At 44.3% G+C, this 17,745-nt stretch overlaps 1 protein-coding gene across 3 annotated transcripts in view; it reads left to right on the forward strand.

The window, feature by feature from the left end:
- PIEZO2 (piezo type mechanosensitive ion channel component 2) overlaps positions 1-17,745 on the forward strand; it is a 522,557-nt gene that overhangs the window by 462,168 nt on the left and 42,644 nt on the right. For all 3 annotated transcript variants that reach the window (XM_029065631.2, XM_029065630.2, XM_029065632.2), the window contains 4 exons: positions 695-861; positions 2,976-3,142; positions 15,452-15,841; positions 16,732-16,990. In XM_029065631.2, the coding sequence (XP_028921464.1) occupies positions 695-861; positions 2,976-3,142; positions 15,452-15,841; positions 16,732-16,990 (983 nt within the window). The remainder of the gene's footprint in view (positions 1-694; positions 862-2,975; positions 3,143-15,451; positions 15,842-16,731; positions 16,991-17,745) is intronic.

Here is a 17,745-nt window from a genome sequence, read left to right on the forward strand (position 1 = left end):
GACTTGCCCACAGTCACACAGCCGACAAGTAGCAGAGCTGGGATTCGAACTCATGAGCCCTGACCCCAAAGCCCGTGCTCTTTCCACTGAGCCACGCTGCTTCTCTAAGCAGATCTAGTGTCTAGATCATGGATGCTAAACTGAGTTTTAGGTCAGATTTTTTCCAAATTTGCTACGATAGATATGCACAGGTTGATTCTCTAAGCAGATCTAGTGTCTAGATCATGGATGCTAAACTGAGTTTTAGGTCAGACTTTTTCCAAATTTGCTACGATAGATATGCACAGGTTGATTCCCTAGGAATTTCCAATTGGAGGTTTATATTAAAAGGCTTAAACATTTGGAAAGGGACATAAAAAATCAGCAGCCACTGACCTGAAAGGAGTTCGGCCCAGATAGGAACAAATTCAGTCTACTCCAAAGCATAATTATTAATTGATCCATTTTAACAATTTTGAAAGCTCCATTAGACTCTAAGATCCTGGAGGGTATGTCTTTGACTCTCATGGTACTTTTCCAAGCATCTAGTCCAGTGCTCAACACCCATTGGGCATTCAGTAAGTGCTGATGAATAAACTGAACACTGGACAATGCAAAACTTGAAGTTGCCTTCAGGGGGATAATAGATTGGGACTGGGATCTATTATAGCCCTCTCTAGCGTCTTTAAAATCTCACTGTTTTTCCTCCTCCCAGATAACATCATCAAAAGGATATTTAATATTTTGAAGTTCACCTGGGTCCTGTTTTTGGCAACGGTGGATAGTTTTACAGCATGGCTCAATTCCATTTCAAGAGAGCACATTGATATCTCTACCGTACTCAGAATTGAACGGTGCATGCTGACTAGAGAAATTAAAAAGGTAAAAGCATGGATAAGCTTCCTTGACTCCAGCCAGGCATTCATTAGATACCCCCACCCACTATCTCAAGTCATCCTGAATCTTAGTTTCCTGGTCTGTGAAATGAGATTATTAGGTGATTATTTCATGTCACAAAGATGTGCGAGGAGCAAAACATGCTGAAGCCCTCAGGTTGAATGCACGGGAAAGAAGATCAAATCAGAATTTCTGGGGAGGCAAGTTCTCTATTTCTGGAAGGTAAAGCCAGTGGGCTGAGAAGTACTCGACTCCTCCCACTGAGTTTCCCATCACTGTAGACAGCACCACCAACCTCTCTGTTTCACGAGCTGGTAACCATAGCATTAACTTTGACTCATCTCTCTCATTCTACCCAAATATTTCAATCTGTCACCAAATCCTGTCATTTTGACCTTCACAACATTGCTAAAATCCATCCTTTCCTCTCCATCCAAACTGCTACTCTACTGATCCAAGCACTTAACTCATCCCATCTTGATTACTTCATCAGTCTCCTTGTTGACTTCCCTGCCTCCTGACTCTCCCCACTTCATTCCATACTTCACTCTGCTGCCTAGATCATTTTTCTAAAATATGTTCAGTCCATGTTTCTCCATTCTTCAAGACCCTCCAGTGGTTGCCCATCCACCTCCACATCCAACAGGAACTCTTTCCCTTTGGTTTTAGAGCCCTCAATTAGCTTGCCCCTCCTATCTTACCTTCCTGATTTCCTACTACAGTCTAACACACTCACTTCACACCTCTATTGCCAACCTACTCACTGTACCTTGATCTTGTCTTTCTCATGGTTGACCCCTAGACTAAATTCTGCCTCTGGCTTGAAATTCCCTCCCCTTTCATATCCGGCAGACCATCACTCACCCTACTTTCATAGCCGTGCTAAAATCACAACTTCTCCAAGAGTCCTTCCCTGACTCATTTCCCTCATTTCCCCTCATTTCCCCTACTCCCTTTCGGTTCCATGTCATCCTTGTACTTGGATTTGGACCCTTTAGTCACCCCACCCTTAGCCCCACAACACTTATGTATATATCCATAATTTATTTTTAAGTCTGTCTCTTCCTCTAGACTGTATGCTCCTTGTGGGCAGGGGACAGGTCTACCACCTGTGTTATATTGTACTCTCCCAAACATATAGTACAGTGCTTTGTACCCAATATGCACTCAATAAATATGATTGATTGATAGTAGGAATAGTAGCAATGGCAGGTATTAAGTGAACAGAAGACTCTGTTGAGCATTGGGAGAAAAAACACACGGCTGAAAGTTAAACGTGTCCCTGACCCTTGAAGGGCTTCCAATCCGAGAATAAGAAAGGGGAGAGGGGATGGGCAACAGACTCAAAAGGAAGAATAAAACAATAACCCCCCCGCAAGAATACATAGGACAGGCTCTACGATGTATACAACAAGAGGGATAGGGCACGGAGGCTAGAGGAGCAGAATTTCTTGCCTCTTGTGGTTCATAGTCCAATCGTCGCGACTGCAGCCGTAGCTTCCTCCATGTTTGGAAAGTTGAAGTAGGGTCATGCTGCCAGCGCAGCAGAAACCCTAAGTGTATTCTGTCCCTCCCACAGACTTTGGACTCCCACATATTGGCCATCTACTTAGTGTTATCGCCAAATGACTCAGTTTCCCAAGCCACAAAAAAAAGAGGAATGATAGTTGTCTCCACTTCCCAGTGTGGTACAGATTTATGTTTGTCCTACAAACTTCTTAGAACAAATCTCTGGATGTGTATTGCAGGAAATCACATTAAGAATGAATAATAATACTAGTTATAGCATTTATTAAGCATCTATCTTATACTAAGCACTTGGACAGTTTTGAGAGCAAGCAGTCTCTAGGTGTGCCATGTGGAATGGAGAATGGGTCATTCAGAGGTCTTTTCAGTCTCACCCATGCATCAATAGGATCTTGCTGTCAGGAGTGCCTTAATCAGACCTACAGGACAGACAGAGATTTGTGTGTGGACTAGTCTGTTAGGTGTCAGGGCGCAGAAAGGACTCCCATCAGCCATGCCTATCAACCAGTCTAGTAACTAATGGGGAAAATGCCTGACCAAATCCTTCTTTTCCCATTTCTCCTTTCTCCTAGGGAAACGTTCCAACAAGGGAGAGCATCCACATGTACTATCAGAACCACATGATGAACCTTTCTAGAGAGTCAGGGCTGGACACCATCGATGAAGATCCTAGCCCTGCCTCAGGTGTTCAAACGGCCAAGCGGATGGATAGCTTAGAGTCTCATGACAGTATTTCCAGGTATTTCCTTTCTGAACCAATGAATTTACTACTTGAATCCTCAAATGAAATTGGGGCAGAGGTTTCTTTCCCCAGATGATTTGTAAAGAGGTTGGGGTGCTAAGTCATCCCATCCAGACACAGTCCTGAGGACTTCCACGGGGGGTGGATAAACTTCCCTGGCAGTCCAGCTGAACAATTAGTAAAAGCACTTATCTGAATCAAGCCATTAGAGTCATATAGCAAGAGTCTGTGGTGATAATAATAAAGAGAAGAATGTAGAATTTGTTAAGCATTAAGCACCTGCCTAACACTGTACTAAGCCTTGGGGTAAATATATGCAGTCAGTGGTGTAATACTGCATAATTAAAGCCAGCCAGTCAAGAATCATGGCATTCCTGTGCTTAAGGCAGGTTCCGACATTTCACTGCCTGTGCACAATGATGTTTAGGCCAAAGATCTTTCCTTTGGCATCCGACGCCCCTCTTGGCTGTTTGAATTCTTCTTGGAAAGGTAGTGGTGATAACTCTTGCAATAGTATTTGTTTCTCTCTACAGGGATTCTGCCTTGCAGGAATAGCCAATGGTAATCAATCAATCGATGGTATTTATTGAGTGCTTACTGTGTACTGAGCACTGTACTAAGTGCTGTACTTGTGTTCCAATTTGTTATATTATCCTGTTATAACACACCAAAAATTGTAAGTTTGGTATAGGTCTGTTTCAAATGGAGAATTGAAACAATTATTCAGATACACCAAGAGGTCGGGAGAAGCCGTGATTTGGCTCGATTCAGGTCACCAAGATAGTTGTTCAACTTTCCATTTCACTTAGCTTGTAAGGGCCCCCAACAGTAAACCGATGGAAGAATATCATTTCCAGAACTTAAGTCTGTTTTGCTTTAACACAGTCTACAATTTAGCATAAAGATTCATCATAAGAAGAAAGGGACGGGGCATTGGTCAAGACATGATAGCTATGTTTTCCAGCCAGTGCCTCAGCCTTACAGTTCTGACCTCAGTACTTTGTGTTTTTTCAACCTTACACTATTAAATATGGTAAAATAACAATGAATGTCAAGGTTAGAACCTCATTTTAAGGAAAACTTGCACTGTAGTATCCACCATGTTCAATGCTGCACACATGTATAACTGTGCACGTATGCAGCCATTTCTTCCTGCACCACACTACACAGTTTCCAGAAAGAATCATATAGTCTGAACAGCATTCCATAATTATGTCTTCACTTTCTAGCCAAAATTAATAATGGAAATACATGTTATGGCAGAACTGAGTATGCGGGAATTTGTATCCCTAAGATTTCCCTATCTATGGTAGCTTTGAACCATCTACCCTTTAACCCATTCGTTCCCTTTGAATCAATGAGATTTTCCTGCAACACAGTGTCCTTCAAGAACGTGACATCCGTGTTATAAGAGAAGTGGGTTTGGGGATGAAATCATTCATTTATAAATACACACAGAGATGCTCACACCTTTATTTTCTGTGGTATTTGAGAACAGTGAAGTATTTTCAAGGGAGAACTCCGAAGATGAGTATTTTCTAAATAAGAAGTGGCTATATTTTCTAGCCTCAGATGGGAAAGTGTGGTTCGCCCTGGGAGCACAGTAATTCCACCTGCAGGCTCACATTAGCAGATATTTCTAATCTTCTATCCTATCCCCATGGGTGACTAGATACTGAGCATGTCAGATTCTTTGAATGTAAAAAGAAGAAAGTTGAGCCATTATTAACCATAGGTTCCCAGGCCAAGAGGGGAGAGGGAGAGATGTCTCAGCTGCTTGCTTTCTTGCAGAGAGCTTGGATGAACGTTCTGGTTTAAAGCAGGGAAGCCTGAGGGTACAAAGGGAGAGGAAAGGACCCAAGGCATTTAGCCTGTCTCAGTGGCAGAATGGTAGACTCATTAGGAATTTCTAAAACGAAATGGTTGACAAATCTTCATCCAGTGTGACTGACGCCAGATCACATTTGGAATGGGAACTTCTCCCCACATGTCAAAATTCACCAGTAGGAATTTCAGTCCAGGTGTAGTGGACAGACAATGGGCCTGGGATTGAGAAGGTCATGGGTTCTAATCCAAGCTGGACCACTTGTCTGCTGTGTGGCCTTGGGCAAGTCACTTCTCTGGGCTTGTTACCCCACCTGTAAAATGGGGATTAAGACTATGAGCCCCTTGTGGGACAGGGACTGTGTTCAATCCCATTTGCTTGTACTGTGGATATCACAGTGCTTAGTACAGTGCCTGTTTCCTAGTAAAAGCTAAACAGATACCACAATTACCATCATTATTATTATTATTATCACTTCCCTCCCTGAATTTAAATCATCATGTGCTGATGAGCCGTCCCAACAACGCCAGACAGAAAGCTGTTTCAGATAGTTTCCTGTTAGGGACTTTGTCCTAGCATCACAGAGTTGCTAACTTACAGAGATGACACTGTAGGTCCAACCAAAGGGGGAGCAGATGGGTGGGGGACAGTGTTCTAGGACTTTTCCCACATACATCTGGTGACTCAGGATAGGCCAGGTCAATCAGAAGGAGGATACCCCAGGAGGATTCTTGGTCACCTCGAAGAGGCCGAAGGTAAGGATCTAGCCTGAACTTTATGAACAGGAAGATCCACACCTTATTAGAGTATTACAAATGATCATCTTCCTATTGGGGACAATTTGAATTGGTTGTCTCTTGGGTAGCACCCATTTGATCAGCCAGTGATTAAAATATAGAACTGTATGAGAAAAATAATACCATCTAGCCCACTGGAGAAGGTCTGTCTTTCATTTGTCCTGATCCACCGATTTGCTTCTAAGCCAGTATGTCCAGGGGGGATATTTAGATACAAATTTTGTTTAGTTGGATTTAGAGCTTCCAGAAAGCAGATATCTGTGGCTACATTATAAATGTCTAGCTTCCCCAGGGGACGCACAACACTGCTGAAATGAAACCCCCTCTTTCCTCCCCCCTCCCCAACACCTGATTCCCTCTTTCTTTCTTTCATTCAGCCAGTCATATTTATTGAGCACTTACTGTGTGCAGAGTACTGTACTAAGAGCTTGGAAGAGTAAAATAGAACAATAAGTAGACACATTTCCTACCCACAGCAAGTTACACACACATCTTCTGCTTATGACTTTAAGCAAGACAACCCAGTAGCCAAATCATTTTAGGTCTGGGCTCAAAGGCTGACCATGTGGTGGAATCCCAGGAGGGAGAAGAAATCATATTTCCCTCAGGAGAGCAGTAGAATGTCCTCATTAGCTTCTGAGAAGAAGAAACTACATCTGATAGGGCTTAAAATGGACATCTTATTGGATTATCCTGGAGGAATTTGTTAAATAGCTAGATGGCTGACCATAAAGTAACCTTCCTCTGTGGCACCTTCAGTAAAAGATACCTTGTCTGCTTCCGAGCTGAAGAAACTGTAACTGACAGGACTTTAAAAGGGAAAGGCTTGAGTCTCCTAGTAAGTTTGTACTGGGACAAATGCTGTTGGTATTTGTTAAGCACTTACTGTGTGCAGAGCACTGTTCTAAGCACTGGGCAGATACAGGGTAGTCAGGTGGTCCCATATGAGGCTCACAGTTAATCCCCATTTTACAGATGAAGTAACTGAGGCACCGAGAAGTGAAGTGACTCGCCCCAAGTCACACAGCTGACAAGTGGCAGAGGCAGGATTCGAACCCATGACCTCTGACTCCCAAGCCTGGGCTCTTCCCACCGAGCCACGCTGCTTCTCTAATGGCAGAGTGCTGGGCTCACGGGCTCTACACCCAACTGTCTTGTGCAGCTTCTGATGGGAACCCCAGGGACTGATCTCCAGGAAACAGCATGGCAGCCCAGGATCCCTTGGGCATATAGAGCTAGAGCCCATGAAGGGTTGGAGACAAGTTAGAGACAGGCATCTCGACCCCAAAGAAATGTGAGCCAGGTCCTGCCTGATTCTAGGATTCTGAGTTGGTTCCCTTCTCCTCCTCCAGCCCATCCCCACGGGGATGGGTTTGGAAGTCCGGCAAACTGTGAGGTTGGGTGAGTGGGTGAGGAAGGCCAGGGAAGTGACAGAACTAGAAAGGACTGGAACGAATGCCAAACATCTTCCTCTAGCCCTTTCATTTGTCCCTAGCTGAATAATATGGGCGTCTCTAAATTGTAGATGGGCTCCAAAGGAGACAGAGAAATCACAAGCCAGCCAAACGAACTCGTCGGACTCTAGCCAACTCAGCCTTCCTTCATCTGAGAGGGAATAACATGCTATGTGGGACAGTGACATTTAATCCCGGAAGTATAGGAATTCCCACTCCTCAAACAAGTTCTCCCCATCCTCCTTCCAACTCCCCTCTCCCCCAAACAAGACTTGCAGCAGGGAGGTCATTGGGTCCTAGACTAGGAGAGGTAAAGGGGTTCAGTATCTATCTCCCGGGATACATGGAGCCTCTCCCCTGATCTCACAGTATCATTTGTTTCTCTGAGCAGAGAGAGCAACTGTAAGGGGAAGATTTCAACCCTGTCTGATGAAGACAGCTTCAAGCAGTTCAGATATTCTCCCTCTAAGAAATCCATTTTTTTCTCTGTTCAAGGTGGACATGTTGATTCCAACTAATTAATGAATTCATTAATGGCCTTGTAGACATCATACGGATATTAGAGGCTGGTAGAGACCAAAATAACCCCCAGTCTTTGACTTTGGTATACAGTCATCTCACTTGGTCCCAAGTGTCAAAGATCACAAAGAAGATACCAAAACCATGACCAGCAAATACTAGGTTGTTTGTGATATCAAAGGAACATGGAGTCCCTAGTTAGGGGTTTGACTTGTTTTCCTCAAATATATATAGTTCCACTGGGAATTCTGATGTTAATTAGAACGAAATGTGCAGAACGAGCTGGTAGGAAAGCTAGGCTTTAAGTGAGCTATCGTGTTGGTTAGTGGCAGAGTCGACCCGTTTGCCTCTCTGATTCATAGTAGAAATATCTTCCCAGACTGCCATCGCTCAAGAAAACCCCAAATCCTGAAATACAATTGTTTGGCTGGAAAAGGACATTTTTGTTACTTTGAGATTAGTTATCTTCCCAGCAAACTTTTTCCATTGGGAATGCGATGGTTTCATATATTACACACACACACGCACTCACACACACTCACACACACTCTGTACTATGCTATAGGATTTGTGAATGGGAAGCATCAGAGCCTCGTGAAAAGAGCATGGGACTGGAGTCAGGACACCTAGGTTCTAATCCCACTCTGCCTGTTGCCTGTTATGTGACCAGGGGCAAGCCACATAATTTATGTGCCTCAGTTTCCTCATCTGTAAAATGGGGATAAATGGGGCTAAAATAGTGGGACAGAAACTACGCCCAACCTGGTAAGCTTGTAGGGACCTCAGTGCTTAGTAAATACCATAATTAACCATAATTAAATGCCAAGGACCTGGGTTCTAATCCCAGCTCTAGCAATTGTCTGCTGTGTGATCTTGGGCAAGTCACTTCACTTCTCTGTGTCTCAGTGATCTCATCTGGAAAACGGGATGAAAACTGTGCACCTCATGGGGGACATGCACTGTCTCCAACCTGACTCTCATGCATCTACCCAGCACTTAATACAGTCTAGCACACAGTAAGCTCTTAACAAATGCCATATAAAGAAAAAAACAAATCTTTCCAAGTAAAAGAACTGAGTCCCTTAAGGGTTTGACTCATCATTTTTTTATGGTATTTGTTAACCGCTTAATCTGTGTCAAACACTGTTCTAAGTGCTGTGGCCGATATGTGGTAATTAGGTTGGACACAGTCCCTGTCCCGCATGGGGCTCACGGTCTAAGTAGGAGGGAGAATAGGTATTTAATCGCCATTTTACAGTTGAGGAAACTGAGGCATAAAGAAGTTAAGTGACTTGCCCAAGGTCAAACAGCAAGCACTTGGCAGAGCTGGAATGAGAGAACCCAGGTCCTCTGACTCCCGGGCCTGTGATCTCTCCACTAGGACACACTGCTTCTCATGGTATTTATTAAGTGCACCCTATGTGCTAAGTAATAAAAGACAACCAAGATAATTAACTCAGATTCAGTCCTTGTCCCACCCAGGGCTCACAATTTAAAAGCAGGTTCATTGTCCCCATTTGACAGATAAGTAAGTTGAGGCCCGCGGTTACATAGGCCGGTGGCAGAGCAGGAATTAGAACGCAGGTCTCCTGACTTCCAGTTCTATGCTCTTTCCACTAGGCCATGTTGCTCCTCACTCACTTAAAATGTTGGACACCTGGACCACTCAGCTTCCCTCTAAGTATCTTACTCTTTCATTAGGAGGTAGCTCTCCTGTTTCTGGGAACTCCATAAATGCTGCTTTTACTGGTCTTCTACTACCAACTCCGTGGTGATCGTGGTATTTGTTAAGCGCTTACTGTGTGCCAAGCACTTTTCTAAGTGCTGAAAAGTGAAGTGACTTGCCCAAGGTCACACAACAGACAGGTGGTGGAGCCAGGATTATTCATTCATTCAGTAGATTTATAGAGTGCTTACTATGTGCAGAGCACTGTACTAAGTGCTTGAAATGTACAATTTGGCAACAGATAGAGACAATCCCTGCCCATTGAGAACCCATGACCTTCTGACTCCCAGGCCCGTGCTCTATCCACTATGCCACACTGCTTCAATGCTCAGTACAAATTTCATTAATAATAATAATAATAATAATAATGGCATTTGTTAAGTGCTTATTATGTGCAAAGCACTGTTCTAAGCGCTTGGGGGACACAAGATGATCAGGTTGTCCCATGTGGGGCTCACAGTTTTAATCCCCATTTTACAGATGAGGTAACTGAGGCACAGAGAAGTTAAGTGACTTGCCCAAAGTCACACAGCTGACAAGCGGCAGAGATGGGATTAGAACCCATGACCTCTGACTCCCAAGCCCGGGCTCTTTCCACTGAGCCAAGCTGCTTCTCTTAGTTCATCAGAACTACTGAACATAAAATTGTCTTTAAATTATTCATATTATGAAATTGAATACACATGGTTCATCATTTTATAGTAAGCAATGAAAACAAGTCAGACTAAAAGCTAGATTTGACAAATGAACTATTACATATTTTGATTTAAAGCACACCACAAAGAAAAAGCAACTGAATGTGTTACTGCATGACAACTGTTACTGCTGCTTAATAATAATGATGGTGTTTGTTAAGCACTTGCTCTGTGCCAAGCACTGTTCTAAGCACTGGGAGTCACATCATACAAGAAAAACAGACAACTGGGCTGTGCCATATGAAAAAATTCAATGTTTTCTGATATTCACTGCCAATGGTAGGGACCGGAACTTTAAAATGGCCCCCGGTCTGGCTTCATTGTTATAATTCTAGGGCAAGATGCATAGGCATTTACATGCTTATCACGTGTTGTTTCTATGGAGAGCTCTAGTATGCTTTTTCCCCTGTCCTCTTCAACTTTGACTTCCCAAGAAAGACAGATTTCCCACTTCTACCGTAGACATTTCTGTACAAGTCATTTAGTGTTCAGAGCATTGCTGTGGGGAGGTGGTGGGGGTCAGGAGGAATTTGGGAGATGTCATGGTGAAAAATGTAGCACCTCAGTTTGGATCCTTGGACTTCTGTGCGATGTTATAAATCACTCGTTTCAAGTCCAGATAATGTGAGAAAATCCACTGTCAAACAGATTAAATCAATGAAAAATTAAAGGCTAAATCTGGATGATGATCTTATTTTGTTTGTCTTGCTAAAGAGGAAGTGAACTACAGCAAAGCTTATTGTAACTTGAATGGCTTGTTTAAGGGAATTTAAGGGAATTTCCCTGAGAGGGGGCTGAATTAAATGATTGCTAGATTTTTCTCAGGATTTTTAAGTCCTCGTTCTGCAACTTTTATAAAGCCATGAAAATTTCCCGGAAATTTGAGTCCTGATTTTTCAGGATTTTTCAAGACAGAAAATATTAGAAAACTCCAGTGGAGCTGGTAGCTCATTTTCAACATAGCTAGGAAGAACTCTTGTATCCAAAAGCAGAAACACATGCAGGGGATGACATTTGATCTTCTCTTTTGCCCCCTAACCTTCGAACTCCTGAGACCTCATGCAGAGTTAATAATATGCCTTGGTACCTAGAATCTATTTTGAAAAACTCCACATTCGTTCTATTCAACTGCTTGTTCCTTTTGACATAATAATGTTGGTATTTGTTAAGCGCTTACTATGTGCCGAGCACTGTTCTAAGCGCTGGGGTAGACATAGGGGAATCAGGTTGTCCCACGTGGGGCTCACAGTCTTAATCCCCATTTTACAGATGAGGGAACTGAGGCACAGAGAAGTTAAGTGACTTGCCCACAGTCACACAGCCGACAAGTGGCAGAGCTGGGATTCGAACTCATGAGCCCTGACTCCAAAGCCCATGCTCTTTCCACTGAGCCACGCTGCTTCTCTGAACATATCTGAACATATCTGAACATATCTCTGAACATGGTTCTCTGAACATGGTTCTCTGAACATGGTTCTCTGACATGAACATAACACTTCCCAAACACAGTATAAAAGATTGTTTCCTTCTATTTGTCCTGAACACCCGGTCTGGAATGGGGATTTTTTCACCAAAATATCTGGGGAGAGGACATGTTTTGCCTCAAGCCCCTGACCTACAGAGAGATGTGGCCATCACCTCACCTGGGAGTATATTTTGAACTGGAAGATTATAGCGGTGAAATCCCTCCAGCTGCTGCTCAGTATCAAAGAGGGTTTTCTCTGGATCACCAACTTTCCCTCTGAGTTTGGCCTAGGAAATGCCTGCTGTGGGCTCTGAATAAATGTTTCTGATAACTGTGCAACAGCCTGTTTAGCCTCTGAGGTTTTAAATGCTGTTCTTTATGCAGAAGCAAAAAAAAAATATATACTCGGCAGAGTAAGGAATAATATCTTTGTGTTTTTCTCCCTTCCTGTTGGTTTGGAACATGTCTATGGTGGAAATTACTTCTTTCTCATAACTCTCATTTGCTTCTTTTCATTGATCCAGTAACATCACCTTCCTGAATTTATGACTTACCCTACTTGTTGTGCTCCATTTATCCGCTGGTGAAAGGAGATAAGGGTTTTGGAGGGTAAACTTCCTCCTCTGAAGGCATGCACTTCAAACATCTGGAAATGATGGAACAAATGATTAGAAACCAATTGGAGCAAAATGAAAAGTTAAAGAAAAAATGGTTCCTCGTCACTGCTACAATTTGGCGTGGGGGAAAAAATGTTTTCCCTTTTGCCAGATGGTGGTCCCTTTGGATCAAATCTACGGAATGCTTCCAGCGTGGTTTCGCTGGGATAAGCTAATATCAAATTGGAAACTGGGTGATAAAGCCATCTTGTTGCTTATAGCATGCACACCTTTTTCATACGTGCATTTTTTAAAAACATCAGTATAAACACTTCAGTGTGGATTCTTGAATGGGTGTGATACTTCCACCAAAGCAATTTGACCTCAAAATGTGACCAAGAAGCCCAGGTTCATGTAGTGCCATGGAGTTACAGGACGTGTAAGGCTATCCAGAGACATTCGGGGTATTTTTTATGTTTGGTTTTGTTTTGTTTTTCCAGGGATGTGGTGGTTTAATTTTGGAAACCTTTCTCTGCACAGCATTACAGTCCACATTACTTCTTTTGGGGCACTGCATGTAACTGCATCCGGAGGTACACTTACGATCACCCCCTTAGTTATTTCTAGAAAAAACTAGCAATGCGAAGGAATCATTTATCCTTACAGTTCCAAGCAGGTCCTTATCTTCTCTCAGAACCTTTGTTGTTAATGTTGTTGTTGTTGTTGTTGTTGTTGTATGTTTTGCTGCATGGCCTGTACATTAGTTAACTGATCCGTGTGTAACCTTAATGTTTCATTGGTGTTTAACACTGTGTCTTTGTAACTATTTGGCTGCTAGCTGCTACACTGAAGCAACCATGCTGTTCTCAAGGCAGTCTACCCTTGATGATTTAGATGGACCAGACACTGTTCCTAAAACAAGTGAGCGTGCCCGACCTAGGCTTCGTAAAATGTACAGCATGGATATGTCCTCCTCTTCAGCTGACAGTGGCAGTTTAGCATCAAGGTGCTTACTCGTGCATGCTTTGTCTTATTCCTATACCAACCCGTCCCCTCATCTGTGTTGGCAAATGTGTTGGTGTTGGAATACTCTGCATGATCGTTAACAAAAACAGAATCACCACCTTTACCGGGGCAAATTTGGGGCTGGCAAAGAGAGCAGCTCCCAACAGACGCGTGGCCCCCAAATTATGCCGTTTGGGTTTGTCCCCTTTGATTTGATGGCATAGTTTCTCATAACCAAGAAAGGACTGCTGTGAAACTTGTAGGGATGGCTTTGATTTAAAGTCTTGTCTGAGTGAGGGGGTGGAGAGGAAAAATGTCAGGAAAGGTGGTGAACCCTTTTTAATTATTTGCTCATTCCAAATGAAAGGGAATAGAGTGTCTTATTTAGTTACATTTTTAACAATTTAGGAATCAACCTGTCCACATTTTATATGGTTGCATGACTTTAAAAGTCAGAATGTTTTCCATCACATTTCAGAAATAAACCTTTCTGAGCCAAAAAAATAAGTCATTATACCACAGGATACTACATTCTCCTAGAACGATCTGTCTGGGGCTGGTTTATTTCCTATTTCAGCCTTGGCATTATCTTCTAAAACCTTCCTTAAGGCACTGATTTCAAATTACCGGGCTTCTCATTACAATCCAAAGATACCTTCATTGAATCACCTTCTGGAATTTGGTCTCTCTGATAAAATTGGACAGCTTAATTTAAGAATGCCAGCCAAGCCGAAGGTAAAGATATGTAATGCCGGCTCCTGGAAAAAAGACCGATCAGGTATCGCTGACTTCATCCCGTGGAGCCGTTTGTGATAATGTTATGGTGTCTCATCAAACCTAGGAGCCCTGGACCATCCCGGTGTAGGCTGGGACAGTGTGGGCTATAGTTGGAAGTGGGTAACCTTCACTGGGCTTTGGGAAGCCCCTAGCCCCAGAGGAGCAGGTCTGGGATATCGGTCTTGTCCTGGATGTCAATTTCGATCCAGGCGGGACCCCCAGATCCACAGGTACCTTGGAGTCATTCTCGGTCTTCCCTGCCCCCTACCACCCCAAGGGTTCTGTCCTCCTTGGAATAGGCAGACTTCAAATGACACACCTTTCCAGGGTGTGAAGATTTCAGCAACAGGCTTGGGTCTGGGTCAGCACTCCTGGGGCAGTTCCACATCAGCTCAGGTTCCCCTGGACCTTTCTCCCAGCCCCTTTTCCTTTCCCCAACTTCACTCTCAGGGGTGGAACCAGAGGGCTAAAGGGCTTTGGGTCCTGACTTTCCATGCTGGAACACAAGAACACAGACAGTTTTCAACCCCTTCGGTGTGAGAGCCAGAGAGGCCCAGCCCCTGGCTGTTCCTGTCATGTTCAGGGGCCTGTCTTTCTGATTGGACCTGCAAGCAAGAGGATGGGAGGATGGGAGACTGAAAAGCTAGGGAAGGCACCGAGTGGAGGAGGAAAGGGAATTAGACAAGCAGGAGGTTGGGAGTGGAAGGGCCTAGAGACCCCCCCGTCCCCACGGATGGGTGAGGAAAAGATGGAGAAAAACCCACTAAATAATTACTCCGTGAGGTGAATTTGGACAAATCAAAGTCTAGGAGTCTAGAAAGATGGTAAAGAGACTCAGAAACAGAGGAAAGAGAAAGGTGTGAACTGCCGGGCCGGTTTCACAGTAAGAGAGGAACCTAGACACCTCCTAGTTATTTCTCTTAGGTGGGTTCTTGGGCTCTTCAAGTCTAGGTGCACCAAGCCACCTTGGTATAGAATCAGATCGGAGTGGGTCCCGGGAGTCTTTTGATGAGGTCTCTGCCGAGACGTCCAGATCAAAAACGGTAAGGCTTCTGCTTGCTGTAAGCAGTCTGTTTTCTAAATAACTAACTGGATCTGAACATTCTCCCTTCTGCCTGGGCCTGGAAGAGAACATCGAGGCCTCCCACAGGTGAGTGGTAGAATCTGGGAAAATTCCACCTACGGATGGGAATGCTGACTTGCTCTAACTTCACTCCGCTCAAATCCATCTCACTGAGCTCCACCGGTCTCCGCTCAGAGGCAGCAGGGCTGGGCCTAGTCTCAGTCTCGCCAGTAGGTAATCAAAGCAAACAAGGGACTCAATGTACAACGAGGACCTTGTTGGTTTCCTCAGGGGGATTTTAGTGTTGTCTTCAGGTCAGCAAAATTTTCTGAGGCATCACCATGCTAAGACAAAGCTTCTCTGCCACTCCGTTCTCCCCGACAGTGAACCCACCCAGTGCACCATGCTGTATTCGCGCCAGGGGACAACTGAAACCATCGAGGAAGTGGAGGCAGAGCATGAGGAAGAGGGCGGAGTCTCCCCGCCCCCTCCAGAAGATGAGGAAGAAGAGTACGACGAGGGGTCCGAAGAGATCAGCCTCACGCCCGACCCCTCCATCCCGCGGTACTACACCACTGACCTGGATGTGGAGGCCCCACCATCCTACAGCAAAGCGGTCAGTTTCGAGCACCTCTCCTTCAGCTCCCAGGACGACTCCGCCGACAAGAACCACATGGTTGTAAGTCCCGACGATAGCCGGACGGACAAATTGGGCTCCAGCATCTTGCCCCCGCTGACCCACGAGCTGACAGCCAGTGAGCTTCTTCTAAACAAGTAAGAACCCAGTAAGCAGATAAAACACCGTTTTCTGAGACTTTCTACATTGGCTCATTTCCCTACCCATCCTCTAGAGGAGGCTCAGAAATTCAGACCAAACTTTACATTCGTTGAAATTTGTGATCTCTGGATGAATGAGGTGGAATTTGCTAGTGACTCTTTAAGCTTTAACTATATCTGGGACTCGAACACCCACTAAAAAGTGTGGTCTCCAAGAGGGGCTATGGAGAGATGCTCTTAGTAATGATTGTGATAATAATGATGATAAAATTATGGTGCTTGTTAAGCACTTACTGTGGGCCAAGCGCTGTACTAAGTGCTGGGGCGGATACAAGATAATCAGTTTGGACACAGTTCCTAACCCTTCATGGGTCTCATGGTCCCATGGGAAGGGGAAAGAACGGGCATCGAATCCCCATTTTACAGATGAGGAAACTGAGCAGAGAAGTCAAGTGACTTGCCCAAGATCACACAGCAGGCAAGTAGGAGAGCCGGGATTAGAATCCAGGTCTTTCCTCTAGGCCACGGTGCTTCCCTAAAGTAACGTGGGAGCCCCATGTGTGCACCCTGATTATCTTGTATCTATTCCAGTAGAGTGCTTGGCACAGATTAAGTATTTAATAAATATTACCATTATTATTATGATCATTAGATAATTATATAATTATTATAGAATTAACATGGTTCATTCAGATACCACTTACCCCTGATACATGTGTAACAAATATGGGGATTGAGAGGTTGGCTTTAAAGGGATTGAATAAAATGGAATTTTTCTCGGCCCTCAGAGTTCCTTCAAGTTTGCTTGAGATTCGAAATTTGTGAGTTCTTTACCGATTTCCAGCACAGCCTAAAGGATGAAAATCACATTCATCGTCTCTCACCAGGATGTTCCAGGATAAAGAGTTGGAGGACTCAGAGAGATTTTACGTCGGCCAACCGCGATTCCTGCTCCTGGTATACGCCCTGTATAATACGCTGGTGGCCCGGTCTGAGATGGTGTGTTACTTTGTGATCATCCTCAATCACATGATCTCGGCTTCCATGATCACCCTGGTGCTTCCCATCCTGATCTTCCTCTGGGCTATGCTGTCTGTCCCCCGGCCAAGCCGGCGTTTCTGGATGACCGCCATCGTCTACACGGAGGTATGCCATCCCTACTGACCCAGGAATTCTGTGGGCTGCCATCCCCGAGGATTTTAGCTTTCGGATCAGAGTGCTTATCGCATGTAATGCTGGGTATGCCACTCCTCTTGGGGCTATGGGAACACATAACCCATTCTGGTCCTGGGGATGAGATTTACCTTCAGACACTTAGATAGCCTGGTTGTGGGCATCGGTGTTTGTGCAAGTTCAAAGCACAGCCCTACAAATAGTTTTCTGAAACATTAAGCCAGAAAGTTTTCCATTAGGCCTGCAGAATGGTCTTTAGCAAATACTTTGCTGGTATTTTCCCTTCTTTCCATGTACTCTCATTTATTATCACTCCCATATAATAATAATGTTGGTATTTGTTAAGCGCTTACTATGTGCCGAGCACTGTTCTAAGCGCTGGGGTAGACACACGGGAATCAGGTTGTCCCATGTGGGCCCCCAGTCTTAATCCCCATTTTACAGACGAGGGAACTGAAGCACAGAGAAGTTAAGTGACTTGCCCACAGTCACACAGCTGACAAGTGGCAGAGCTGGGATTCGAACTCATGAGCCCTGACTCCAAAGCCCGTGCTCTTTCCACTGAGCCACGCTGCTTCACTAGGCAAGGAAACAGACACAAGCATTTGATTCACTGATTCATTGAGTCAATCATATTTATTGAGCACTTGCTGTGTGCAGAGCACACGAGTGCCTGGGAGGGTACCATATAAAAATAAATGGACATAATCCCTGCCCACAACGAGTTT

Source organism: Ornithorhynchus anatinus, chromosome 5, assembly GCF_004115215.2.
Source record: "Ornithorhynchus anatinus isolate Pmale09 chromosome 5, mOrnAna1.pri.v4, whole genome shotgun sequence".
Lineage (NCBI taxonomy): Eukaryota > Metazoa > Chordata > Mammalia > Monotremata > Ornithorhynchidae > Ornithorhynchus > Ornithorhynchus anatinus.